The sequence below is a fragment of the Drosophila erecta genome, unplaced genomic scaffold, assembly GCF_003286155.1.
Source record: "Drosophila erecta strain 14021-0224.00,06,07 unplaced genomic scaffold, DereRS2 tig00000092-arrow-pilon, whole genome shotgun sequence".
In the NCBI taxonomy this organism is placed as follows: Eukaryota; Metazoa; Arthropoda; class Insecta; order Diptera; family Drosophilidae; genus Drosophila; species Drosophila erecta.
The window spans coordinates 7324865-7350764 of NW_020825207.1; the positions used below are offsets into that span (position 1 = coordinate 7324865).

The 25900-nt window shown below is 40.2% G+C and overlaps 1 protein-coding gene across 1 annotated transcript in view; it reads left to right on the plus strand.

Moving 5' to 3' along the window:
* The first annotated feature begins 8454 nt into the window (after positions 1–8454).
* LOC6549168 (exostosin-1) overlaps positions 8455–25900 on the plus strand; it is a 60788-nt gene continuing 43342 nt past the window's right edge. Inside the window, exon 1 of the mRNA XM_001975582.3 lies at positions 8455–10179. Within this exon, the coding sequence (XP_001975618.1) occupies positions 9380–10179 (800 nt within the window). The 5' untranslated portion in view covers positions 8455–9379. The remainder of the gene's footprint in view (positions 10180–25900) is intronic.

The following is a 25900-nucleotide window of genomic DNA, read 5'->3' on the forward strand; positions in this document are numbered from 1 at the left end:
TATCTAAATAAATCCGATTTATAAGCAATCGCATAAATTTTCAACGCGATGTTGTCACTTTAAGAGCTGTCCACTAACACAGAAACCCAGACACTTGGCAACAGACAAGACACACCCACACACACGCACACCCGGCTCAAGGACACTGTGGCAAAAGTTACCAACTTATGGATACGAAATATGGAGGTACACCTGGAGAAATGTGTTTTTAATTGTTAAAGTGGTATTTAATTATAGTTATTGAATTTATTTATATTTTCAGAGATATATACATAAATGAATGATTACAAAAGGATGATTTTTTTGGATGATTTATTTTTTTTTTCTAAACTCTTTACTTACACTTCGTCGTAAGATACAGTTAAATGCTTTTCATACATAAATTTCTCTTATAATTTTCCTGTTCAATTCCTTGGTACAAGAACGTCTTAAAATGGCTTACTGAGTGCTGCCAAAAATATAGTTACTGAACTAATTGGTGGTGTGTTTCTTTAAGTGTAGCCGCGCACCGATATATCTATATACGGCCTGTATGTATGTATGTGTGTATATTTGACAGCTGACATTTAGAAGAGGAGTACGAACTGAAGACTTGAGGCCGCGTGCGTGCGAAAAAGGAATGCAATAAAACCGAATGTGCGATACAGAAACGTCCAGAAACAACGACAACAACGGGGACATTATGCACAGACACACACATTTGCATGCCAAATAGTTGATAAAGGGGGGCATTTTGGGGATAGGGTATACAATTGGGTACCATACCATATGTAAATTGAGTGGCAAATATTATGGGGCCACAACACCTCTCAAGCCAACGGATGTGCATAACATGAACAAGGAATTTCTATCCGCTTACTTACCGAACTTCGAATTCGTCGAATATTCCCTTTCAAAGCTGCATTTATACTATGTATCAAATGTAACAAAACTTCCAAGACAAGAGATTTATGAAATTTTGAGTTTCTTTGAACCGAAGCTCTATATATAAGACTAGATTGTGCCGTCTCAAGAGGATCGAATATTACTCACAAGGCAAGGCACCTATTCCTTGGAACAGACTGAAGTATCTGCCACTCTCGGCGGCGAATCTCGTGGCAGCTTTAAGCCTTCGTGCATCTGGTCCTTAATATTTCATGGTCTTGCAACGCGGCTTTGCGCCATGTTAATTGCATTATTCAGGGCAGTTGGTGTTGTCGCCGCCCTTTACGGGCGTGGTTGAAATTTTTTTACTTGACCTACCTCAAGGCTTACGGAGCACTTAGCCCAGTCGGCTGCCAACGGGGCGTATGAAGTGGGGGCATCTCGGATGGGTACTGAAACTAAAACTAAAGCTTATTCGAAAGCTGGATGATAAGCTCTGTAATGGCGCCATATGCACCATACCGGCAGCAAAAAACCGCCAGCAACAACAATAAAATAAACCGAAAAACCGCTTGAAAAACGGGGAAAATGCAGAGGGGGAAAACCCAGTAAAATAGCGAAAAAGGGGACAACGAGAGACAGACTCACTAAGTGAGAGAGGGCCAAGTTATCAAAAGTAATTATCAAACAAAAGACAGCAACAATGCCAGCAAGCGGCTTATGAAGAAGTCCTGCCGGGGGGTGCGGGTGGGGGCTAAAAGGAGCAGGGAGCAGGGAGCAGGGGGTTGTGCGAGTCCTGGCAACATGAGTAAGTCAGCGTTAATTAAGTCAGGACACAATACAAATAGCCAGCGCATCTAAAAGTGCATTGCTGCGAATTTGCATTTGCTTGGTGAAGAAAGGGGTATTTTTTGTTTTGGGGCATTTTCAGAGGGGCTTGATTTAGTAGAGAATGGTATAAAAGATTTCCAAAATTTGTGCGTTAGAGAGAGTTATAATTTTGCTGAATTATTGTTTCACTATAAATTGCCAGCTTTCAGTTTTAATGCAATTCCATTTTAATTTGAATATTTTCTTTTGTCATCCTAATCTGTTTATTTTTTGCAATTTTATACACATTTATATACATTTATATCCATATAATGTTATTTCTAAATTATTTAAGCAGCTATCTTTAAAGGCCTTCATTGAAGTTGTGCACAACTATTTTCTTACCTACACCACCGTTTAGATCACTTATCCTGTCATAAAAAGCTGCTGGCATTAAGAAAACATAATGCCATTCGTGTCACGACCTCATCTGCAGTCGGGTTCTCGTTTCTAGACAGCTCTTGGCGCTGCTCAGACCTTTAAAATCGCATTAAAGTTGAAGAGCAGTGCCGGCTGTCGGGCAGCATTGACCCTGCAAAGCCACACAGATAGCCAGGCACCGAGACATGTGTAATTGAGGCAGCAATTTAAGCTGCATCATGCTGCACTGCCAAACCGGAAGTGGGGATGCGCCACAAGCACTGGCTCACATACATATGCACCTACACATATTATCAAGGGCTGAAGGTGGAGGTGCAGGTGGAGATGGAGATGCAGATGCAGTTGGAGGGGTACAGAGGTGGACGAGGGCATTGAAACTTGAGGCCGGTTTTCGGCCGGGTACTTGGTTCTCGCTCCCTGATGCCTGATGCCTTTATTAAGCCAGCAAATAAAATCCTAAAGCATCAAGGATACACTCGTACTCATGCATAGTCAGGAGCAGCGACATCAGAAAAACACTGGAACACAGAACTCGACTGTCTACAGCAGCTTTCAAATTTCAATTAACATTTAACATTCAAATAAGAAATGTAGAACAAGGACAAAAACAGTCATATGACTTGTAAAACATATGAATTTTAGTATATTCTAATTAGCAATTTTAACTTCCATTGGGTATTATTGTTAAGGCTAATCTTACTAAAAAGAAAATAGTTAGTTTTCAAGAATGACATTTGTATATTTTTCAGTGCTCTGAAGTAGCAGCAGCAGCCTCGCATCCTTCACATGTTTTGTATACATCCCAGGCAGTTGCAATTTATGCACACAACTTGTCAACGCAGGGCGGCGGTTTGAATGGCTCGATGTTCGGCGACGGGGAGGTGAGGGCGGTACAAGCGGGCTCACAAGTGCAGCATTGGTTACCCAGATGAGCGGAGATGCGGGGATGCGGGAATGGGTGTGGCAAGATGTGGCAGCAAGCAATTTACACCGCACAATGCGTTGACACACGTCGTCCGCAAATGTGCGGCCAGAAGACAATAGAGAAATAGGGAGCCCGGGGATCCAAGGATCCAAGGATTCAAGGATCTAGAGCGAAGACGGAGCTTCCTGCCTCATTAAGCCAGAAAAGTGTCAAATGTCCTGGCTGGCTGTGGCATGGATGAGCAGCCAGGAGGAGCTCATCTCGTTCAACTTCACTTGCAGTTCTAATCTCGAGCCTGAATTTACGACACGGTGTCCTTTAACCAGTTTACTTTCCTCACTCACACAGTCACCACCCACCGCCTCATAATTCACAAAAGTGTTGACAATGAAAACGAAATTCCCATTAAAATGCAATATGTTGCAGCTACAGAGTGTCACTTGGCCAGGACAAATGTTTATCTGGCCAAGAGTATCGAAAAGTGGCCAGGGAAATTGGGTTTGGGTAGAATGGCCTATGTGCTTTGCACCAAATTTATGATTACATTTTCTGGATGCTTAGCCATGCAATTCAATTCACAAAATTAAATTGAATCGAGCAGATATACAAGTAGAAATCATGCAATCGAATGCAATACACAATTGAAATTGAATTTCGCCTATTTGAGTTTTGGAATTAGATTTGCAATTTTTAATGAAGTACAAATTTGTAAAATGAAATGGGCTGTGAATAAATCTAAGCGGCCATATTAATTCAATAAACACGACAGATGTTTATTTGTATTAACTAAATCACTTTGCATACACGACGGAAATTATTCATTAATTCGTTAATGTTTTGTCACTTGAAATATATGTTTTTGCGGTCAATTCAATTACAATGTGTAGCAATTAAAGCAATTATTCGTGTTGAAATCAAATTTAAACGGCCTGCGTTTCCTTTGCGTTTCATTTGCTTTTCCAGGCTTCAGATGAATTTCGCTGGCGGCCATGTTGCGTGGCAGGCTAATCTTTCCTTTGATCGTTTTGCGGATGATATAAAAGTTAACCGGGGGTGAGGAAAATCAGGAGAAAATCCCGCGGATTAAATTCAGCGCTTACTTAGGGGCATTTATAATATTTGGGTAATATATAGCCGCACGGATATCAGTTACAACGATGACCTTGAGCACCGAGGAAAATAAAACTCCTGCTGGAAGTGCGGTAAAAGTTTGTGAAATTGCCTCTTAAAATGACGTTACGCATAAAATAACACATTTTCCGGCTCACTTGGCGAGGAAAGTGCAGAAACAGGGCTTTATGCTCAAGGATTATGCGTAAAATGTTTGCTTACTGAAACTGAAATTGTGAGATTCCTTTCGCCTGCACATGTGTATCTCTGTAAGGCAAAATCAGAAACAAACATCAGCAAGAAATGGTTTTTTATACACCCCTTCCGCCTTTTATTTGCTTCACATTTTTCTCGTTGACTAAATAAATTGAATTATTTTGACACTCAGACACACGGCCGCATATGTTCGTGTTTATTTCGTTCTTGCCACGTGGCCTATGCGTTATATTGAAAGCCAAAGCCAAACACTGTTTTTCTTTTCTTCTTCACTCCGAGCTTGTTGCTTTGCCTGTTTCGCCTGTTTGATGTTTGCTAAACTAATTTGGCTGAAGCAGCAGTATAAGTAGCAGAAATAAAACGAGCGAAAGCCATAGTAGCAGTTAGGAAAGTTTCCTTTCCTCCTGTTTGCATATCAAGTATACGCAACGTTGATTGGATTTGTAAACTGACCAAGACACTGTCCTTTCACGCCCATTCGCCCAGTTGGGGGAACCAGCTTAATAATCATTTCAGCTTAAAGCTCAGCGCATCGCAGGGCAAGAATTATTTACACTGAAAACAAAGTGTTTGCCATTACACATACCTTACTGCTTGAATACTGCTATTTCGGTTATGGAATTTAAAATACATCTTAAGGATTATGCGTTTAGTGATTTTGTAAATGTAACTTCATTTCGAAATTGTGATACATTTTGTAATTCTTTTTCTTAATTTAAACATAAGAAATTCTTCTAATTAGTTTTGGAAAGTTTTCGAAAATGTGAATTGTGGTTTTTCCAAAGATTGAATTAAAGCCTAATTTTATTATCTTTCCCATATTTTTTTCCTGTTTAGCTGCGGCGTCAACCGAAGTTTCGAACTGTCTGCTTGTGTATTTGGGTGAGTAAATCGGGTAGCTGGTATGGCGTTATCCTTGGCACGTCCTGCGGCCATCGACGGGCCTGTCATGTTCACCTCCGCCATGCAAATCTGACAAGATATGGCAGCTGTTCGCTCCGCGTTCCCGTGTGTTTGTGCATATAGATATTGCATTTTCGGTACGCTGGAGATATTGCTTTTGCGAGGAAGAATGGCTTCACACCTCTGCACCCATAATCTTTCACATTCGAGTCGTAAAAGACAGAACCAGCACATAATATGGCCACTTTATGATGTCAAAGAGCTTATGTGGGAATGCCGATTGGGGACAGCTGTCTATTTCTGTCTCTTGGCCTTCAGGTTACATTTGAAGAAAGAAGGAATATTAATTATTACTCTTTAAGGACATGTCTTAAACGCCTAAATGGTTGTTTTCCTTGCTCTTCAAACGAATGTTCTCTTATTTTGCCCCAGTATCCTAAGAGTATGCAATATAAAAACACCACGAAATAACGAGTATAATGTTTAATATTATTAGGAATGTTGCAATTTATTTTTATCTGTATATTTCTAAGCCTTTCCCCACCACCTTTAATTAAACGTGCTTTTCGAGCCAAAACCCAGATTAACGAAAGATCTTTCGCCTCTTTGATTTCGACCACTTTTATACAAGCCACATAATGTTCTCAGCCACATAAGCTTACCGTGTGGCTTTTTCCAACAAGCTCGTTAAAAAATCTGTAATAAAGTTTGGCCGAGAGTGCGGTTGGCATTCTTCAGCGTCTTCAGCATCCATAAAGTCGAGGTGGCAACTAAAAGTGACGTCATAAATTTCGGTGGGTACTTGGCGTGGAAGTATACGAGTATATCTCCCCTTTTTGTCCGACACTTTGACTTGTGGCTAATGAATTTATGTTAAAGTTGTTGCTGGTGTTTCAGTTGCTATTTTACCCGACTGCTATTTTGATGATGATGAAGAATATAATGGTAAGAGCAGCAGCAACTGCAGAACTTAAACTTTAACTCCAGCCAGTTGATTGTCATGTGGTCGTGAGCTTGATAGCCTGAAAATGCACTGAAATAAATACTTTCATTATACTGTAAAATATTAAAATATAAATCAGCAATGCTTATTAGAATATGTTTAAGCGGGTTTATTTAAAATATTAACTGTTTTGGTAATTGTAAAATTAAAATAACAGAAATTATATTACTGAAATACAATGCATAATGTTTTTGATTATATTAAGGATGGGAAGAGGGACATGAGGACTCAACTGTCCATCAAAATCGAAAATTGTTTCATTAGGGATGAGCCAGAAACAACAACCGAGCTGAATATCCATCAAGTTTCCGCATCGAAAGAGGATGAAAGACAGATAGATAGAACGGGGTCCCCAGCTGGCAGACACCTAAAGTCCCCTTTAGGAAGTCAAATTATGCACCATGTGCATGATTGATTAACTCTGAATGGGGGCGTTGTTCGTGATTTAGCAAAAACCGAACAGAAAGATGAAAAAAGAATGAAAATTGGCGTGTGAGCAAACCCAATAATCTCACAAAAGAGTGCATATCAAATGGGAAAGAGGAGCAACGGGCAGCTGGAGGACCTGGACGGGCTGACACTTAATTAGAGGCACGCCGGAAACGGAAACGAGATGCATGGCCATCAAGTGGGTCGTGTGCACTGCCGGCGGAAGACGAGCAATTTGCACAGTCGAAATGGCAAGGTCGAAGGTCGCGAGTGTGACATGTGCACATTCTGCGGAAATGTGCGAAAAACTTTGCCCTCTATGGAAAGTGTCCTACTGTTCAAATTTGTATTTAACTTTAATTTAGTATTATTATCACCACATATGCGCTTGTTCTGAAATTTAATAAGTTTTTAATGGAATATTAGGGAATAAATCACGCGAATGCGTACTTTGTATCGTATTACCAGGGAAACCAAGTAGTACAGAAAGTAAAAAGTTTACGAACAGGAGAACGGATATTAGCTTTTCTGTACTTTTTACCTGTTTTCCAACAGATTTGGTTGCAGATTAGATTCATAGTGAAGTGAGAAATTCATGTTCTGTCTATACAAAGTGCGTTATGTTTTTTCATATATTTCAGCTTTAACGATTTGTGCAGCAGGGGGCTAGGATGTGTACAAGGACCTCATCATGGAAATTTTGAAGGAGTTCTCCAGCGCAGGACTTCCAGCTGCCTGGCATAATTCGTTTTTTGGGGAGTTTTCTATCTAAGCGGACGCATCATAATTGCGGCCACGACGCCGGAAGTGCACAGGAAGAAGCAGAGCGACAGGGGTCTCGGCCAGGGGGCAGGTGGAAGGGGGCAGGGGGCAGGGGGAGTGTCATTCCTGTGCATAATTGAAATTCCAGCCTAAACGCGTTTGTAACGGGAAATTGCGCGTGGCCAAAAAAGCGCAAAGCCGGACGCAAGAATGCGGATGCGAAAATGTCCATTCCACAGAAACAGTTTGTTTATTAGGTTTTTTTTTTTATGACACGCATATATTTTTAGCTGTTCTTTTTCTCTTTCCAGCACAGAAACAACAAGCTAGCAATGAATTCAAATTAAAACTATATAATGGTCCTTAAATGGTTCTAAAATTGTATGTATAATATGAGGTGTACATTATAAATGATATGTAAAATTAATATCCAGCTATTTTTTTTACTATTTACTATTTTCAGTGCAGTTGAACAAAAAGAGTTATGCTTTAAAGGTACATAGAATAATAGCGATAAATATATCAAGAAATAAGTAATGCCTTTTTTCACGTCAACGCATAATTGCGGATGTAATTAGTTTTGCGAATAATTAATAAAGGCATACATGAAATACCTTTGGGTAACATTTGGCAAATCTACAATGCGCAAAACGTGATGTGTGGGTCACCGAAAGTGTAATTAATTTCAAGCCAAACAATTATTATTATGATGCACCAGGGCGGCAAGTTGTTTGCAACAGTTATTGTAGTGGTAATTGCATTTCGCAATACATATTACGCCCGAGGGACTACGTTTCCAACCCACGATGTTCACTCCCACTTAAAACGCCTCCCGAATTAGAGATTTATCATTGAAGAATATTTTTAAATTTGAATATAACAGCTGTTGTCGCGGCGTTGCCACACGTTGGCGAAATACAAAGAGAAGCGGGCCAATCGGCGCATGTGCGAGTTTTCCAATCAATCTGCGATTTCCAGCGAAGTCCTTGGTAGTGTGATAAGTTGGCCAGTACACGCCGAGCTATCAAAACGTTAAGACGCGCCTTTTTCGAGAATTTTTTGCAATTCAGCTGTTATCAAAGGGGGCCTGGCGCGATAAAGTTGGGACAAAATGGATATTCATAAGACTAAGTAAATCAGAAGTAATGAAATAATAGAATATATGATTAGTGAAGAGCCACAAATGCAATAACTGTGAATAAAAACGTAATTAATAATATTGTTTTCAATTCAAACACTAACGTTTTGTGCCACAGCTGGCAGCTCCGCCACCCGCGCTCTCTGCACGCTCTTTCGGTGCTGCAAAACGCGGCGGTGCCAGTGTTGTTGAAGTCGCGACCGCCGTCTGATTTTTAGCAGCTAAAAATGTTTTGTGTGTGTTTGTTTAATGTTTCTGTTGTTTAAGAGCGCAAAACAAATGTGTAAACTCAATGAAAATGAAGTGAGTAAGTGAGCTGAATGTGTGTGCGCAATGCATTTCCTCGTAAAAAGCGAGGATCGAACCCTTCCGCCCCCCGCCTCATTAAACGCGCCAGGAAATGAGAAATCATAAAAGATTATGAACGAATAAAGCGGAATGTACATGTGTTTGCCGCCGCATTGTGTGTGTAACAAATAACAACAAATTCTGGCCATGTTATCTATTCGTTGAAAAGTGAATCCAGTGGCCAAATAAAACGAAATAACCAAAATCGAAAATGCGCGACAACTAGTGTAAATCCGTGTTGTTGTTGTGGTTGTCGGAACCCCCGCCTCTCTCTCGCTCTGCCGCACACACACTCACACGCACGCACGCTCTCCCACTCACACGCACACAAACACACATACAGCATCCCCGGAAAATAAATAAAAGTAAATAATAATATAAACCAAAATTATTGCGGATCTAAAGGCTTTGGATACACTAAAACCACAAAATGCAGGCCAAAAAGCGTTATATATTGGTCTTTGTTTCCTGCGCTTTTTTGGCCTACGCCTATTTCGGTGGATATCGCCTGAAAGTTTCGCCATTGAGACCCCGTAGAGCCCAGCACGAATCGGCCAAGGATGGTGGAGTCCAACCCCACGAGCAGTTGCCCAGCTTCCTGGGCTCCCCCGATCTGCAGGAACTCAAACTGCTGCAGAGCAATCAATCGAAGAGTTTGGAGAGCTCCAAGCACCTGCTCCCCCGTAAACCCGACTGCCGCATGGAGACCTGTTTCGATTTTACCCGCTGTTATGATCGTTTTTTGGTCTATATCTATCCACCGGAACCACTCAACTCACTGGGCGCTGCGCCGCCCACCTCGGCCAACTATCAAAAGATACTCACTGCCATCCAGGAATCGAGATACTATACCAGTGATCCCACGGCCGCCTGTCTCTTCGTACTCGGTATCGATACCCTGGATCGGGATTCGCTATCCGAGGATTATGTTCGCAATGTGCCATCCAGACTGGCGAGATTGCCGTATTGGAACAATGGCAGGAACCACATCATCTTCAATCTGTACTCGGGCACTTGGCCGGATTATGCGGAGAACTCATTGGGTTTCGATGCGGGCGAGGCCATTTTGGCCAAGGCCAGCATGGGCGTACTCCAACTGCGACACGGATTCGACGTCAGCATCCCGCTCTTCCACAAACAATTCCCGCTGAGGGCCGGCGCCACAGGATCCGTGCAGTCCAACAATTTCCCCGCCAACAAGAAGTATCTGCTCGCCTTCAAGGGAAAGCGGTAAGTGAATGGGAATCTTACTTGTTTCAAATTCTCAATGGGCTTGGCCAATTGGAACAAACAGGTCATAGGTTGAGGGCTGTTTAGAGTTATTTATTTATTTTTGGAACTAAGGCTTCAAAAATGCATATAAATGCAGAGGAACTATTGTCTTAAGAAGTTATCCATATATAAAAGATACGCTAACCTTTCATTCTTAAAGGGGTTTACTGAACTTTTTAGTTACCTTTCCTTTCTATACAACTTTATTCGATGTTTATATTGTTCAATAAATACATTTTTATGAAAATTATAATTCTTTCTGATACGTGGGAAAAATACTAGCCCTTGAAGAAAATTTATATATTTATTCAATAGGTATAGTTCCAAGTGGGAGTATCAATTTGAATACAAAAGCGTTTTGGCGTGGAAGCGCTTTATTTTATATATTGAATTCTGTTTATAGTGATGTGTCAATAACAAAATGTAAATGCATAAATTTTACATGAAAATCAAACAAACAGATAAATGCGGTAGTAGTGAATATACTAAGAATCATGTTGAATAACTTTTCGGCCAACAAATTAGTGCTCGATAAATCATCTTGTTTTATCCAGGAACGGTATAGTGCTTTGAAATATTTGGTGATAAAAGTCATTTGCTTAAAAGCAAATCTAAAATCCACAAAGGGAAATTATAAGCGAATAAGATAACATTTTTTGCAATGTAGATATAGGAAGTGTAAGAAAAGCAGTAAAAATTCAAGAAAAGAAAACATCTGTCAAGCTAATATTTAGGGATTTAATAACTTAAAATGTATGCAAAATGGTGCAGTATTTAATCAAATAAGGCAGCTCTCAGAATATGGCCAATTTTGGAAAATTCATAGTGCTGCCCTGGGCGGCAAAACACACCCGAGTCTTAAATTCCACACCAATCGAAACAACCCCGATTTGAACCCGTCGTCTGGGTTAGTCAGGCGGCAAATTGCAGGTTGCATCTATCGTTGCCAATCCTTTAGGCCGCCCCAAAAAAACAGGCTGAAGCCAGAGGAGCAAATGCGAAAACCCAATCGAAATCCGAAACGTTTCACTATTCGAGTTTCAGGCCCCCATTTCTTTTTGTTCCAGTTGTGAGGGGCCATTCAAATTGAAAAATTGTCTAGCAACGCGTCATTCGTCATGTCCTACCATATTCCAAGTTGCTAGTTGCTCCTGGTTTTGGGCCTTGTGGGCCCTTAGTGTCCTGGATCCTGTTTTCTGTTTTCTGTTTTTGCTGTTCCTACTCTTTTGTTTGTCGCCGCTTTATTCTTGTTTACTCACTTCTGCCGCCCGCAACAGCAAAGGATACAACATCGACTGGTATGTCGCTTCCTTTGACATGAAACTCGATTCATTGGGACACAGGAGCAAAATATCAATTTTACTGAATACTGCATGGTTCGTGGTTTTGTCTTTCATATAGGAAATATACAAAACAGTGATTGTGTATTTCATGTAAACTTATTAAATAGTTTGCAATAGTCTACAATCAATTAAAAATAAATAATAAATAGTATTTATAATAATAGTATACTTACAACGTTCAACTATTTCTTATCACCATACCTATTTTATTAAAGTGTAAAAAAAAAATATTTTTTGCTGTTCAGTATTGGAAGACCCTGTACACCTGACCTTTGTCGTATACGTGAGTGTAGGTGGGCGGTGGTTGGGTGGCTGTTAAAGGTTGGGACCCCTCTATATCACCTGATATCCACGTGGCGACATGAGCTCATTGTGCCCTAATTTAAAATTGATTTTCGCCCCACATAGCTTCGATAGCGGAAAACAACTCCAAATATATCTATGGAAATTCCTCTAGGACAATGGTTCATTAAGTTAAGTGATGGACAACAGCAATTACCACTCCGGCAGTTAAAGTTATACAAGTATGTTAGGGAATGACCGTAGTGGTAGTTCTAGCCCATGTTCTAGTAAAGTGAATTTAAACTTAGCTTAAAACTCCTTTAAAATCATCAAAAGAAGTGTTGATTCAGACTTCCTATTGCTTAATATGCAGGAATCACTTGAAAAAGAGATATAAATGCCGGGAAGAAAGATTGAAAATGACGAGCGTATACAGAATAATAAAGAATTCTGTGCATGTATAATATATATGTATGAACAGTGTATTAAAGTAACTTTATCAGTTTGAAGGCGAACAGCAGCACCAGCGAAATCAGCAAACAAAGTCCTATAAATATTCTTTCGAGAAGGGTACGCCAAAGTGATGTTAAAGTTGTTAACAACACACACACAACTACGCACTCCTTATTTGGGGATGATGAATGAAGGGGGCAAGTGGGTGGGTAAGCACCCCCACCCCCACTTCACTTTACACATACAATTAAAAGCGAAAGGGACGACACGTACAAGGCCACTTTACAATTATGCGTCCAAACACCAGCAAATGCACTGGGAGAAAAGGATTTGATACTTGAGATATTTAGAAATTATGTACTACTATTTAATTGCTTGACATGCTTATACGATTCATTGCTTTTGACTCATCTGCTGACTTGATGTTTCCTTTATAATTTTAAAACCCTAACTCCTTGTCCTTAAATCAGATTTAATTATAACCAACTCTATACTTCGTTTATTGTGTATCAATATTGTCGAGCTGAGCAGACGGAAAGAAGCCATACCAAGCTGGCCACATATCGCAAGGCCGCCCGCCTACCCACCACCACAAAACCACTTTCACCGCCCACCGCCCACCACCCACCATACACATTTACATACCCAGTTGCCTGGACATCCTATTGCGGCTTCGCTTCCCTGGGAAACTGTTGGAAAAGTTTTCTTTTTCCCGTTTAATTGCAGGACGCTCACGCTCGCACTTCGTGTGTGTGAATTGTGGGGAAAGTGGGGAAAAATTATAAGTGAAAGGGGCGTGAAAAATAAGCAAAAGAGGGTGTGGCAGGGGGGGAAACTGTGCCATCTGGGGTCAGAGTTAATCTGCGGTTGGGAGTCTGCGTTTGACATTCCTCTTTGGGGTTTTGGTTTCTGGCTTTTAACGGCGAGATGTTGTCTGAGATTCGGGAATATAATCACTACTCAAACAGGTTCCAATGAGATAATCAATAGGGCAAGATAACTAACCCGCCCACTATCAATCATTGGCCATGATTTAGCTGACTAATCGATAAACTCTACCAAGATTTGGAAAACTTATTCAACATAGAGACGAAGTTTGGCTGTTCCCAAATTGTTGGTAACTCTTAAGCTATGCTAAGATCATACAAAATTACTTTTTATCTTTATTAATGGCCAAAAATACTTTTTTTCGACGCATTTCGACGGTGGTTCCAATGTAAATGAATGTACATATGTTTCAAAAACAGAAAGTGGGCCATATTCAATTGATTTACCTAACGTTTAATGAGCGCAGAACATCACAATTGCGATGGCACCCCAAATTGGCATAGGAATTTGGCGTCAGTTTCTGGGGAATCCATGGATAACAAAATCTGATTGCACGCTTCCCCCAGAAAACCTGAGTTTTTTCACTAAACCCGAGAAAAACGGGGATGTGAAAGCTTTTGCCAGGTGCCAACGCCTTCGTTTCGCACGTTTTTGGCTTGGTTTTATTAACCTTTCATATTGCTGCTGATGGTGTGCGAATTTCATATGCTCGGCAATATGGGGAGATATATGTATACGTACCACCTGAGGGGTTAGATAACATAGTCATACGCTATCTATAACTTGGCTGTTTTTTTGTGACAATTGCTTGCCGCTTAACTGAAACTTGATGGGCCTTTTTATGAGTGACTTTCCGCAATTAGAGGGAAAACTTCACCCTGCCGACAAGCAATTCACCTTGAGGGGCACGGCAAGTTGTGCTCATAATTTGGTTTCCTTCCAATTAGCGGAGTAACGAGCGCGCCTCCAACTCATTTCGCATTGGGCAATTATTTATTATTACTTTTTCGGAACTTTGTTGATTTTGAAAGCCTTTTCGATTGACTCGAAGCTAATATCTGCACGATTTTTGTTGGCTATATATGTACATATGTACACATGCAGGGCTTCTGACATTTGGAATTCGCTGCACATGTCCATCTATTGCCCGAAGAGATGTTGGCTTCTGGTTTTTGCTGGTTTAGTTGGCTTTGAGTTTCATTCGTTCGGGGATTTGGCCCTGGATGTGGATTTAGATGTCGGTTGGCTGTTGGATGCTGTTGCGCAGCATGCGTAGTTGGTCATGCCAAATTGCAATTGCATTTCACTGGCAAACATTTTTTGTTGCCACTTTTCTAGCGAACCCACACCCATCCACACCCCCATCCCCACCCAATCCGCAAATCGTACAAATCAATTCGTTGTGGCTCGAATTTGGTTCTATTTCATTGCGATTCGATTTACTTTGCCTTTGCTGCGGCCTTAAATTAGCTTTGCACTCGGTGCGAGCTTTAAACTTAATTAATTTTCCACAAATTCCATCTCCTTGCCTCTGGCCTTGGGGAAATTTCCGGTTACTGTAAAATCTAATCAAAATCACGAAACTTGCAAGACGCATCTGAATGTTATAAGAAAGAAATTCGATTGTCGTGTCAAAATAATAACGAAAAGGAATTGCTGTTCGGTGCCGTGGTTTCCGATTCAGTTGCCTTCCAATTATGGCTCTGCTATAATTCAATCTGCTCATTTAAAAGATAAATTTTAATTTCGTATTTATCAATGCAGTTCCATCACTCATGATGATTCAATTATAATTGAATTATATTGCGCACAATGTTCGGTTAAAATCTCTTTAATATGCATGTTAAGCATAATTATTCATTTTGTTAAATAAATTATTCAAACCAGACACTAAGATTAATTTCATTTTAATGCTACCTATGGTATCTAGCTAAACAAAAGCAGCCATATTTATGTTTAAGTCGGATATTAAATATTTGTTAATAGCCGGGAGAAGTTCAGCCATAAAGCACATTGCTGGGTATATATGCCTTCCATTTTACCCACAGTCCTTCAATAAATCTATGCCGACGAATTGAATTGATTATGGCCGAGAATTTCAGTTCTCTGGCCCTAAAGATGCCAATAACCAGACGAGTGGTTGTGAAGGAAGATGGGGTGGGGTGGGGTGGTTGTGGGGCGGGTTACCGGCCAACTTTATCGGGCGGAAGAGGCCCCCAGAATTCGCCCAAGTACTCGCTACTTATGACGTGTAAGCGGCTCAAACAGTTTATGCGATTTTCAGCTTTATTGACGGCACGTGCCGAAGCGGCCAAAAGAGGGCTGTTGGCATCCCCATAGAACGTGTGAAATACTATCCGACCGGCACCAATCTCGTCTGACCCCCCCAATCTCTCTCTCTGGCCGCTTTTCCTTGAGAAACTCATTATCAATGAACCCAACTCGGCGAGGTTATCGCACTGGAATTCCGCGTGCATCTCATTTCGGATTTGCGACAGCCGCGAGCCAATTTAAAAAGCAGTTCCTAAATTGTCTCGAAATTCAGCTTTCAACGACACCCTCCGACATCCACTAAGTGACATTAGTTGGCATTTCTCGTCTTCTTTTTGCAAGTTTGGAATTTTCTCCACTGACTTATGCAGATTTCGTTTTTTTACCCGGTCCCAGGGTCAGCCAAGTGTGCGTGTTTGTGTGCCAAATAAATGTCAATAAAACAGTGAAGCCAACTTGATGACCATAAATAAATTTTATGCTCAATATTTTCGGCTGCCAAGCGAGCTGCGTCAAATTAGCTTCATAAAATCATTTGGCGATAAATAGAGAGCAATATCATATTATAAAAAAACAAGAGATAGTCGATATCCTCGACTATGAGATACCCACTACAAGTCTCGAGTATTCATTTATTGTAACTTGCGTTGGGAAATGTGAAAACTTACAGAATTGGAAGGATTAATTAAAATATAACTCAATTAACATACCCACATCATTCCTCGCAAAAGTTTGTTCCCACAAAAATCTTTTGGTTTCCAACTTTGAGCGCTCATTCGAAACGAATTTCCGAAGAAAAATACAAAAAGAATAAGATTCTGTGCACTCGGATGAAATTATTATTCAATTTTGCTCAATTGAGTGGCTCCCAAAACGAGGATGCAGTGGATCAAAAACCACTAAAGCCACCAGAGAATTCACCCACTCTAACCCACTGCATTTCCACATATTTGGCATTTCATTTTGTGAATATACTTCCCCATACGGATGGCGCGGCGTTAAAGAAATAAAAAACATTTTATTTTAATCTCATTTCGCAATGAGTCATAATGAAGTGGAGTGTGTTTTGGGCCAGGATTGCAGAAACTTTGGCCTAAATATGCGAAGACCCCCGGTTGGTCATCTCTCCTCTCCGTCTTTCTCTTCGGTGGCTGCAAAAATGTTTTTAATTATGCCTGTGTGTGTGTGCCTGTATGAGTGTGTGTGTTTTTGCCTTTTTACTTCGCCTGACTTGTCTCTCGGGATTCTGGTTTTGCGGTTCGAATTGTGCTAAATGCCCATATGGCGCGAAATGGATTTCGTAAGCCAAAATGCCAGAAACATTACCTGAAACGGCACAGGAAAGTATCATAAAAGCATACAGATTTTCTAAAGATTCTTATAATCTCTTGATTTAAGTAAATATGTATTACTTTTAGAATATCACTTTGCCATTTGTACATATATTTTTTTTAGGGTTTCTTTTAGTATTGCAATATATTACAAGATTTTAGTTAATTTCAACCACAAGGTGAAGGGCTTTTTATTGATAGCTTTGGTAAAAGTTATCTTAAGCATGTTTCAGTTAGGCCATCCGATATTCTTACTTTCTAGTAGTGGAGCGAAATCCGCACTGTCTCTGGCACACACATACACTCGCAGTGTTGAAACAATATGTCATGTGTGCAGTTTGCAACCAACAACTATAACAAATAGCAGAACACGCACAGCTCCTGCTGCAGTGCATTTATTTATGTTTATTTTCACCATTATTTCGCAGCACGCCAAAGTTACGGCTTTGAGTTGGCTTTAAAGATTTTACGGGTTTGCCTACTTTGGGGGATCTGTTTTAAATTTATGAGCGAGATATAATAGAAGGTGGGGGCGGGGCGGGTGCGGGGTGGCAGTGGTGTTAATGTAATTATGATAAAATGCGTCACCGCAACGAGTTGAATGGGCTTTTCCCACCCTAATTTCCCTCACTTCGCGCCATGGTTGTTGAACAAATTTGTTGCCAAAAACACGCAGCAACACTTGAGTACATGCGTCGTGGAAAAACAATAAATTTATAAACGTTCTCCATGCACCCTCCCCCCTCCCCACTGGTTTTGGCCTTCTCCAACGCTCTGCTCTGCGTTGCGGAGTTATACCAACAGTAATGGCACAAAACGTTCTCCGAAGTGGGCCAGAAAGTTTCTATGTATAAACCATGGCCGGGGTCCTGACAAATGGGTGTTTTTCAGGGCGGGAGGTGGCATCGAGGCTCTTTTGGTCTGCGTACGTGCTTGGCGGAGGAGTAGGCAAAGGATTTTCCAAAGGACCAGCTAAAATGGGACTAGAGGTGTTGGCTTTTCCGTATGCCTCACCCTGAAAATCGTACCATACACCATTTGGCTATCCACTACATTTCTCGTTTGAAAACAGCGATCAGTAATTGCAGAAAAATATCCATCTAATTTATTTTTGTTCTAAGATTTTAACTGTGAATAATTAGCTTTCATGCCAATTCTTTTTTTTCTCAGTTCAACATTTGAAGTCGCCTTTTTCTCTGTTTTAAACAATATTAGACTTAAAGTATTTGTAATTTAATGAAAATGGGATCGTACTTTTTAAAATGTAATATCTATTTTTACTATTTAACTGAATAAATGTTTATTTAATTTTCTTCACGCTTATATTCTCCTTGTGCTTAAAACTGAGAGTGAACCCTACGTATGTTAGAAATAGTACAATGTTGTTAGGAAAATCCGCGAAAAATCCAGCTTAGTAATGTCCGTGCAAGCTCATTCAAAGTTCGCTGCAGAATTGAAGACTTTTACTTCGCTTTCATTTTCCCTTTTCTTCACTTCAATATTGTTGTTGGTCCCAAGAAGTATATCAATGTGTGTGTGCTGGAAGAGTGTTGATGTATTCGTGAGTATCTGTGTGTGGCGTGCGGTTATTCCCGCTAGCTGAACAATGAAACTTTATTTGCGATATTTCTCCGCACTTCCCCTCTGCCCTGCGCCCTTTCATTCATTTTGGGGCCCTGTTGTTATTGCATTTTCATTGTTTGTTATTTACTTTGGCACTTTTGCTCTGTTACCATTTTTAGTTGAGCAACCAACCGACAGACGAGGCTGCTATTATTTATTGCCCAACAACAATAAGAACAAGGCATACATACACACACACACACAGACAAAGTGCCGGGGAATCCGCTCACGTTTCAAATAAATTGATTAAATTTCATGACACTTCATCATGCCACAGCAGCCGCAGCCGGCAACAACAATCAAATTTCCACGCTTTTTGAGCGCTTTTTTGGAGCTAGAACATTTTCACAAAAAGCCTTCTATTGAGGGTTGAATGGAGTCTTTACACGGCAAAAAAATTGCAAAAATGTTGATTACTTAAATATAAAAATATAATTCAAATTAAACGTTACTTCAAGTCGTTCCTTGCGTGAGCACCATAAATGTCACAATACAACTTGTATAAGATACTGCCTATGTATCACTAGAACTTCAGTTAACATCTTATGTGTACTGTAAATTTTAATATTTTAAATAACAATTCGCCCTGGAGTATTCCCCAGTGCCCAGTGGCATGCATGTCCCGTTTTTGTGACATGATTATTATTATTACATATGCAAGCAGGCGTACAAGCTGCCATTTTGACTCAGCCAAGAAAAATCGGAACAAAAAACCGCAGCATACTTCAAGGCGCTAATTAACCAACTTTCCGCTGCTGCCACCCACCACCCACCGCCCCTGCCGTAATGAATATTTGAAAAGCGTTCCTTAATTGAATTTACACTTATGCCTGTTCTTCATGTTTATACCCGTTACTCGTAAAGTCAAAAGGTATACTAGATTCCTTGAAAAGTTTGCAATATATAGTAATTAAGTCTTTCTGACCCTAAATGGTTTTTTTTCCCATATTTAGTAAGTTAGACTGCCGGCGAATTTTCTTATGGGTAAGTTAGTCTGGGAGTTAGTTTAACCCTGAACTGGCGGTTAGTTTCTGTGTTAGTTTATCTGGGTTTTTACCGGGGGTTAGTTTATATGGGGCGTAGGTTTATTAGGTCGTTGGTTTTGTTTTTCTAAGGGTTCGTATGTACATTCTGGCGGTAATTTTATTTTATCCGATGTTAGTTTGTCGAGTAACGGGTATCTAATAGTCGAGGAACTTGACTTTGGCGCTTTTTCTTGCTTTACCCTAACATTTGTCTTTTGCCTTCTGAAACAACAAAATCCATTTGCCTAAAGGAAAATGTATAATCAAAAAAAATTCTGAAACGCAAACATATAATCAAATTAAAAAGCCAGCAACCCACACATACACGTTTATATGTGTGTGCATTTGATTTAATTAAAATTTTTTCCCATTCCCATTCGTTCCCATTTATTTATTTAGCCACTCTTTGCCTTTGCTGTAGGTTGGCAAATGAACTGCATAAAAGAGAAACCCCAAAAAGAGCTGAACAAAAATAAAAATAAATACTCTTGTCAATAGGGAAAAGCTGAAGAAGTATTTCTAAATAAGTAAAAAGAACTTATTTTGGGTTATATGAACCTTTTTTCCGGATCTCTGTGGCCAACGTTTGCATTTGAACTTTGAAGAGAAAAACCAGGCATTCATATCAGGTCATTCGTTTGGCGTCTGCTGTTAACGACCGAAATTAATTGTGCGCACGTATTTTGCAAATAAATACACTAAACTTATTCAGCTGTATTCAACGATGGATGTAATATATCAGAATATAAAACAAAAGTTGTATTTATCATTAAAAAAGAGTACTTAAAATGAAAATATATATTAACAGAAGAAATTATTAAATTAATATGACCGAAATGGAACTTAGCTGAACTAACTAACTCGGCGGACCATTCAATTTTTGTAATGACCACTTTCAAATAAAAAGGACCCTAGAATTCACGCTAGTTTCTTTTCTCCCGCGGAAACCCGAAAACTCCATGCCATCAGGCTCTCGGCGAAATCTCATCAAAGTTAGCTTCATTTTGGCACTTGACGTTCACTTCTGGACCGCTCGCATTTCTAACATATTTTCAACTTCTATATACCACTGTTAATGTAATTTCATTTCACGCTTTTTCTGCGCTCCATCTTTTCGCGCTGGCCCCATGGAATTTGTGAAGGACTTTTCATGTGGATAATTAAGCAAAATACCAACAAAAAGCGGGCAGCAAATACCATAAAAGGGCAAAAATGGAAAATAAGCCAGGGAAAAAGAGCTAAAGCGCAAATTGTTTATGTATGTTTTCCCTTTTTTTATTTCTTTCATATTAAATTGCATTAATACTCAAACAACTTTATTTGCGGTTGAGCATCGGGCCCTTCTATAATTTATTTACTTGCCCTTTTTGTTTGAGGCGCTTATATTTAGATTTTAATTTTGAGATTTTCTACCTAACTAAGTCAGCTCAGAATATTATTTATTTTTTATGTAATTATATTTTAACTTATCGAAATCCTATTGAAATGCATTTAAAATCTTTACTATCATGGATTTCTTCACGAATGTAGTTTTATTGAATTGCTATTCTTTCGAAAGACTTGAGAAATGTCATATCTTTTAGGACATGTGGAACATAGATATAATAGAAACCATATTCTCCGATTGCCTTACCATATTCTCCCGATACAAAAAGCTTCGATTAGCCCAACAAATTGCAGCTCTTTCGTCTGTTAATTGAAAATCGAACTCTGACTGCCTTGGCTTTAAATCTACAAGGGGCTGAATGGGGCGTTCAGCATGGGGCATGGCATTCAATTGCGGCAGCTGCCACATCCTGCCACATGGCCAGGATATGGAGTTTGGCTCTGCTTGACTGCTAGCTGCTGGCTGCAATCGACAAAATGTGCTTCAATAGTTTTCTAATGGACTTCATCCGCCATTTAATGCACACACTCACACTCGCCGGGCAATTGAGGTCCGAAAAAGGCGAACACGTTGGCAGCTTGCAAAGATTAATGATCAGTGCAGGCGCAGGACATGGCAGGATACGCCCAAAACCCACACTCGCACACACACAGGACGCGATAATATGCGATTTGGAGCCTGGACATCGAGGCGTATCAATAAAAACCCGCCTCCCACTCCCCCCAGAACCACTTCAGCCGTCCAGATGCTCCGACTGTGCTATTGACAGAGCCATCGAGCAGCGACAGGAGTAGTCCCACATCCCACATCCCAGATCCCAGATCCTATCCACATCCTCATCCTCACATCGACTAGAGAACCGAATCCGTTCGCAGCAGAGCACTTGCCATGCATGAAGTTATTTAATAAAAATTGAATGGCTCTCCTCTCAGCATCGTAGAGAAAACTTTCTGTTTGTGTTTGGTTATCGATATGAGCAGTCAGCCAATCGGTATTGCAGGACTCACTCCTTTTTCCGTACTGGCAGGCTATTAAAATCAATGCAGGGGAATGAGCGGAAAAGGTGAAGCCACTCTGCTAAATTCGGGTTAATTCGGGGGAAAATTTCAAAGATTTGATAAATCGTTCGTGCGCTTTAAGTAGAAAACAAGAAATTTTAATACCGAAACGTTATATTATGGGGAATGTACAATTTTTCCAATGAATAAGCTGATGTACTATATGTTAGAAAAGTTAAGTACTGCCTTTATTAGTTGTTTCGTGCCTTAACTCGAAACCCAGATGCACACTATTGGTCTTCCTAATGGCTGAGCTCCGTCGTGGCTTAAATGCGCCAATTACCTGTCGAACTCCCTGACCTATAGTAATATTGAAAGTTGGCGTTAGTTCACGAACTCCACCCTCAATATTTCCACCTGATGGATCCATTTCCGCGAGAGCTAAACAGGCGCTGCTGGCTGTTTTATTTCCACGTGCTGCGAATTTAATTCGTGACGTGAAATGTAATATGCATTTAAATTATAATGTGCGCTCTAACGTGCTCAGGTTCTACTCCCGGGATGAAAATCCCAAAAGGCAGGGGCGAATGCACTGATGTAAGTGCTTTATCCACATATTCCTTCTCGGCATTTTAGCAGTTTGCGCTAAATCCGCTCAGTGCAGTTTGGCAAATTGTGCCGCGTTATCCACCCGCCAACTTTTGCGCCTACGCAGAAGGGAGGGAAATGAAGGGGGGCTGGTGCTAGGGGTTGTCAGCCAGGACTACACTCACCCACACAAGTGTCTGCCGTAATTGCCGCCGTGCTGTTGATTACACTTCAACGGCCAACACACACACACACACACTCACACGTACCCAGCCATCCCGCATAAACTTGGCAACACCCACACATCTTCATTCTGCTGGCACTCGCCCGCTGGGCTTTTAACTGCGCTAGTTTCAGCCATAAACTCGAGCTCCAGAACGGTGCAACTGCTGAACTGAACTACTGCAGCTGGAAGCCCCGCCTGGAACTGAAGTTGTAGTTCCACATGATTGCCAGCCGACAAAGTTGTCGTTAACGTTTTACTTTAATGAACACGAGCTCATTAACTGCGCTTGAAAATGTGACTTTTTGGGAGCTCCGTGGACATGATAACATGTGGGCCAAGTCAACTTGACTTGGTCAATTGAAAACACAAACTAGAATAGAGATTTCATTGTGATTATGAAAAATACAATTTTCTTGAAAGCAATTAGGAGTTTTTATCGCACTTAAGGAAAATATTAAGTAAGGCCTCCTGTCTTTCATATGTCATCCAGAAATGTCAATCCCCATCATCTGGAACACTTTTGTCGCCTCCACCATATGCATATGGATGTGTGCAACTGCTCGTGTCCCTCTTTAGTTCGAGAGCTCTGGTTTGCAAGCTAAACGGGTCCTCTTACATCCCGAATCCTTTGCAGCCCTCCCATTTGCCTTTCCGCCAGTTTAAGGTTCTTCCTGTGAGCTGTGGCAACAGCTATATTTGAATATTTAATTTTTTAGCGAGCTGGGAACATTTCGCACTTCGGAACCTGACGCTAAACGATGCCAGAGAGCTATCGTTGTTAGCCGTCAGCTTTTCCATTCATTTGCCACCCAGCCATCCAGCCACCACCCCCTTTATTTCTGGCTGTGTATGCGGGGCCTTTTGGGGGGAAAGCAAACAGCAATGTTTTCTACGCCAAATGAATCAGCTTGTGCTATATGCGAATGCTGGCTTCGTTGATTGCGAGTTCAATGCTCGCTTCGAGGACACATTCAAATTGGCTTCAGTCGAATTGTCCATACTCATAATTGATATAATTTCGGCACGATTCAGTTTGATGTGAACGGCGCCCACAGCAAACCGTCCATTTCTCACCTGTCACGATTTTAATTAAAAGAATTTCGCTTTAATAAATTCAACTTTGACAGCAGTAGGTCGCCAAAAGGTGCCAGGCAAATTAATGAATGGGCTGCGAATGCACCCAGCTCATGCTTAACCATTTCGACAGTTAACCGGGCAACCATTTAAACGTTCTTTTAATATTTAATTGACTTGGTTGGCTGCGCTGCAAAAGAATCCCCGCACAATTCCATTTTGCAAAGAATGGTTAAAAGGACTCTCGTTCGTAGTCGCCTTGCGCATTCGATTCGCATCAGTTTCAAATAGGCAACAATGGTATTGAAAGCGTTTCGGGTACTTACAATATTTTATTTAAATATAATAGGTAATATGGAAGCAACATTTTGTAAAATGCCACTAAATTAAATTACTTATAGATTTTAAATTCTCCAGCCCACTTCAAATCATGGATTTGATTTCATTAGATCGAAAAAAATGAGCACTTAATGCACACAATGTTTTATTTTTTAAATGCAGAATAAAAAAAGTCAATTTAAAAGTATTTAACAAAAAATCTATACTTAATTCAACAAAAATCGCAATCTACCATTTTTGATTATCTATTATTTTACCTTTATTTTCCCATACAGCTTCCAGGTGAAATTTCATTAATCCCTTTGACATTTTCCATCGAGTATAAGTGTTTTTTATGTTAATGATCATTTTCAATTTCCGTTCCTGCATTTTACCATTGGCTTCGTTTTTCGTTGAGAAATTCCATTAATCCGTTTGACATTTCGCCGATGAGTTGAAGCGACCCAGTTTGACATCGCCTTCAGTGCAAAAATCTGGAAACTTTTTCTTCCTTCGGTTTTAAGTATTAACGAAATACCCCACAGGACTACGTTGCAGATGGGGCAGCAAAAAGAGCAAAGAGGGGAAAGATGGCGAAAATTACGTGCCAAACTGTATGACATTATTGCCACTTCCAGGAGTTGTTGCTAAATAAGTATATCCTAAAATATCTTTAAAATTCTGCCCCTAATATTGAATGACAATATTGGATATATTGAATATTAAACAATTAAAAATGCTTCATAATTTGTATTTATTGTACTATTCTATTTCACTGCTAACAGACGATTAGCAACTGAAGAAGTCACATACGCTAACCAAGTCTAAACATAAACCTATATGTGAATATATGGTTTCCTTTCTTGGCGTTCAGCTTACACCCTCGAATATTCACACAGTTAGATAGAAATCCACTTTGACTCGCAGAAACTTCCGCTCTAGTTGCATTGTTCATTTAAATTCTAATTTGTATTTGGTGCACTCTACAGTGGGACAGCCTTCATGGCGGGATTAGGGGGCGTGGCAAAGGACACGTTTCCTGCCAGTGGACAGGTGTATAGGTCGACATGGACCCAGACTTCAAACCTCCCTTCCAAATATGCAGAAAAGGAAGTCAGCCCAGTCATGTCCCCAATAATGTCCTTGAAAAAAGGCAAATTCTACTCGCAAACTTTCGTTTCCTTTTTATGTGGGCGTAGGTGAGACTTTGCTGGGGGCGTGGCACCCAACAAACTAACAATTTGTTTTTGTTAGTGGCTCACCTGCTTTTCTGGGCTCCAGGTGAGTTCATCTTGATTCCGATTTTCGCTGGAAAATTAAAGTTTCCTATGAATTTGTGATAATATTTAGGGTAGAGACACATTTTTATTTTGTTGAAAAGTCCTCTGCAAGTATTAAAATCACATAAAGCATCTAATTTCTTGATAAGCGAAAGTTTTAGAAAGTTTTTCGCAAATAAAAAGTGCTAAATAAGAAAGGAAACTTTTGTCAGCTGGCAGTTGTTTGAATACAATATTTTTAATGGATTCTAAGAGATTTATTTTTTGGCATGCTTAATATTCATTTATGGTTATTTATTGTATATGTATATAATATAATGTGTATACCTATCTAAACACACAAGGGCAATGGCAAAATAGTCGGGATGTTTAAAATTTAGATCCTTATCTTAACAAACTTTGCGCCCAATTCATTTTTCGCTGGCCGGGTGGGTAATCTAGAATTTCCTTATCTTATTTTCATTGCATAGTTGGCTATCGGCAATTTCAATCTGTAGGCTCCCTAGTTTTCCGGCATTTCCCTGCGTTTTTCCTCGCCAGTTAAGCCGACATGTCGTTTCATTTAAAGTTTATCGCGTTTTCCCTTTCCTCCATCCTCCATCCCCATTTCCCTTTCCTTGGGCTTTACTGGGCATTCTGAGTTTTTTAATTC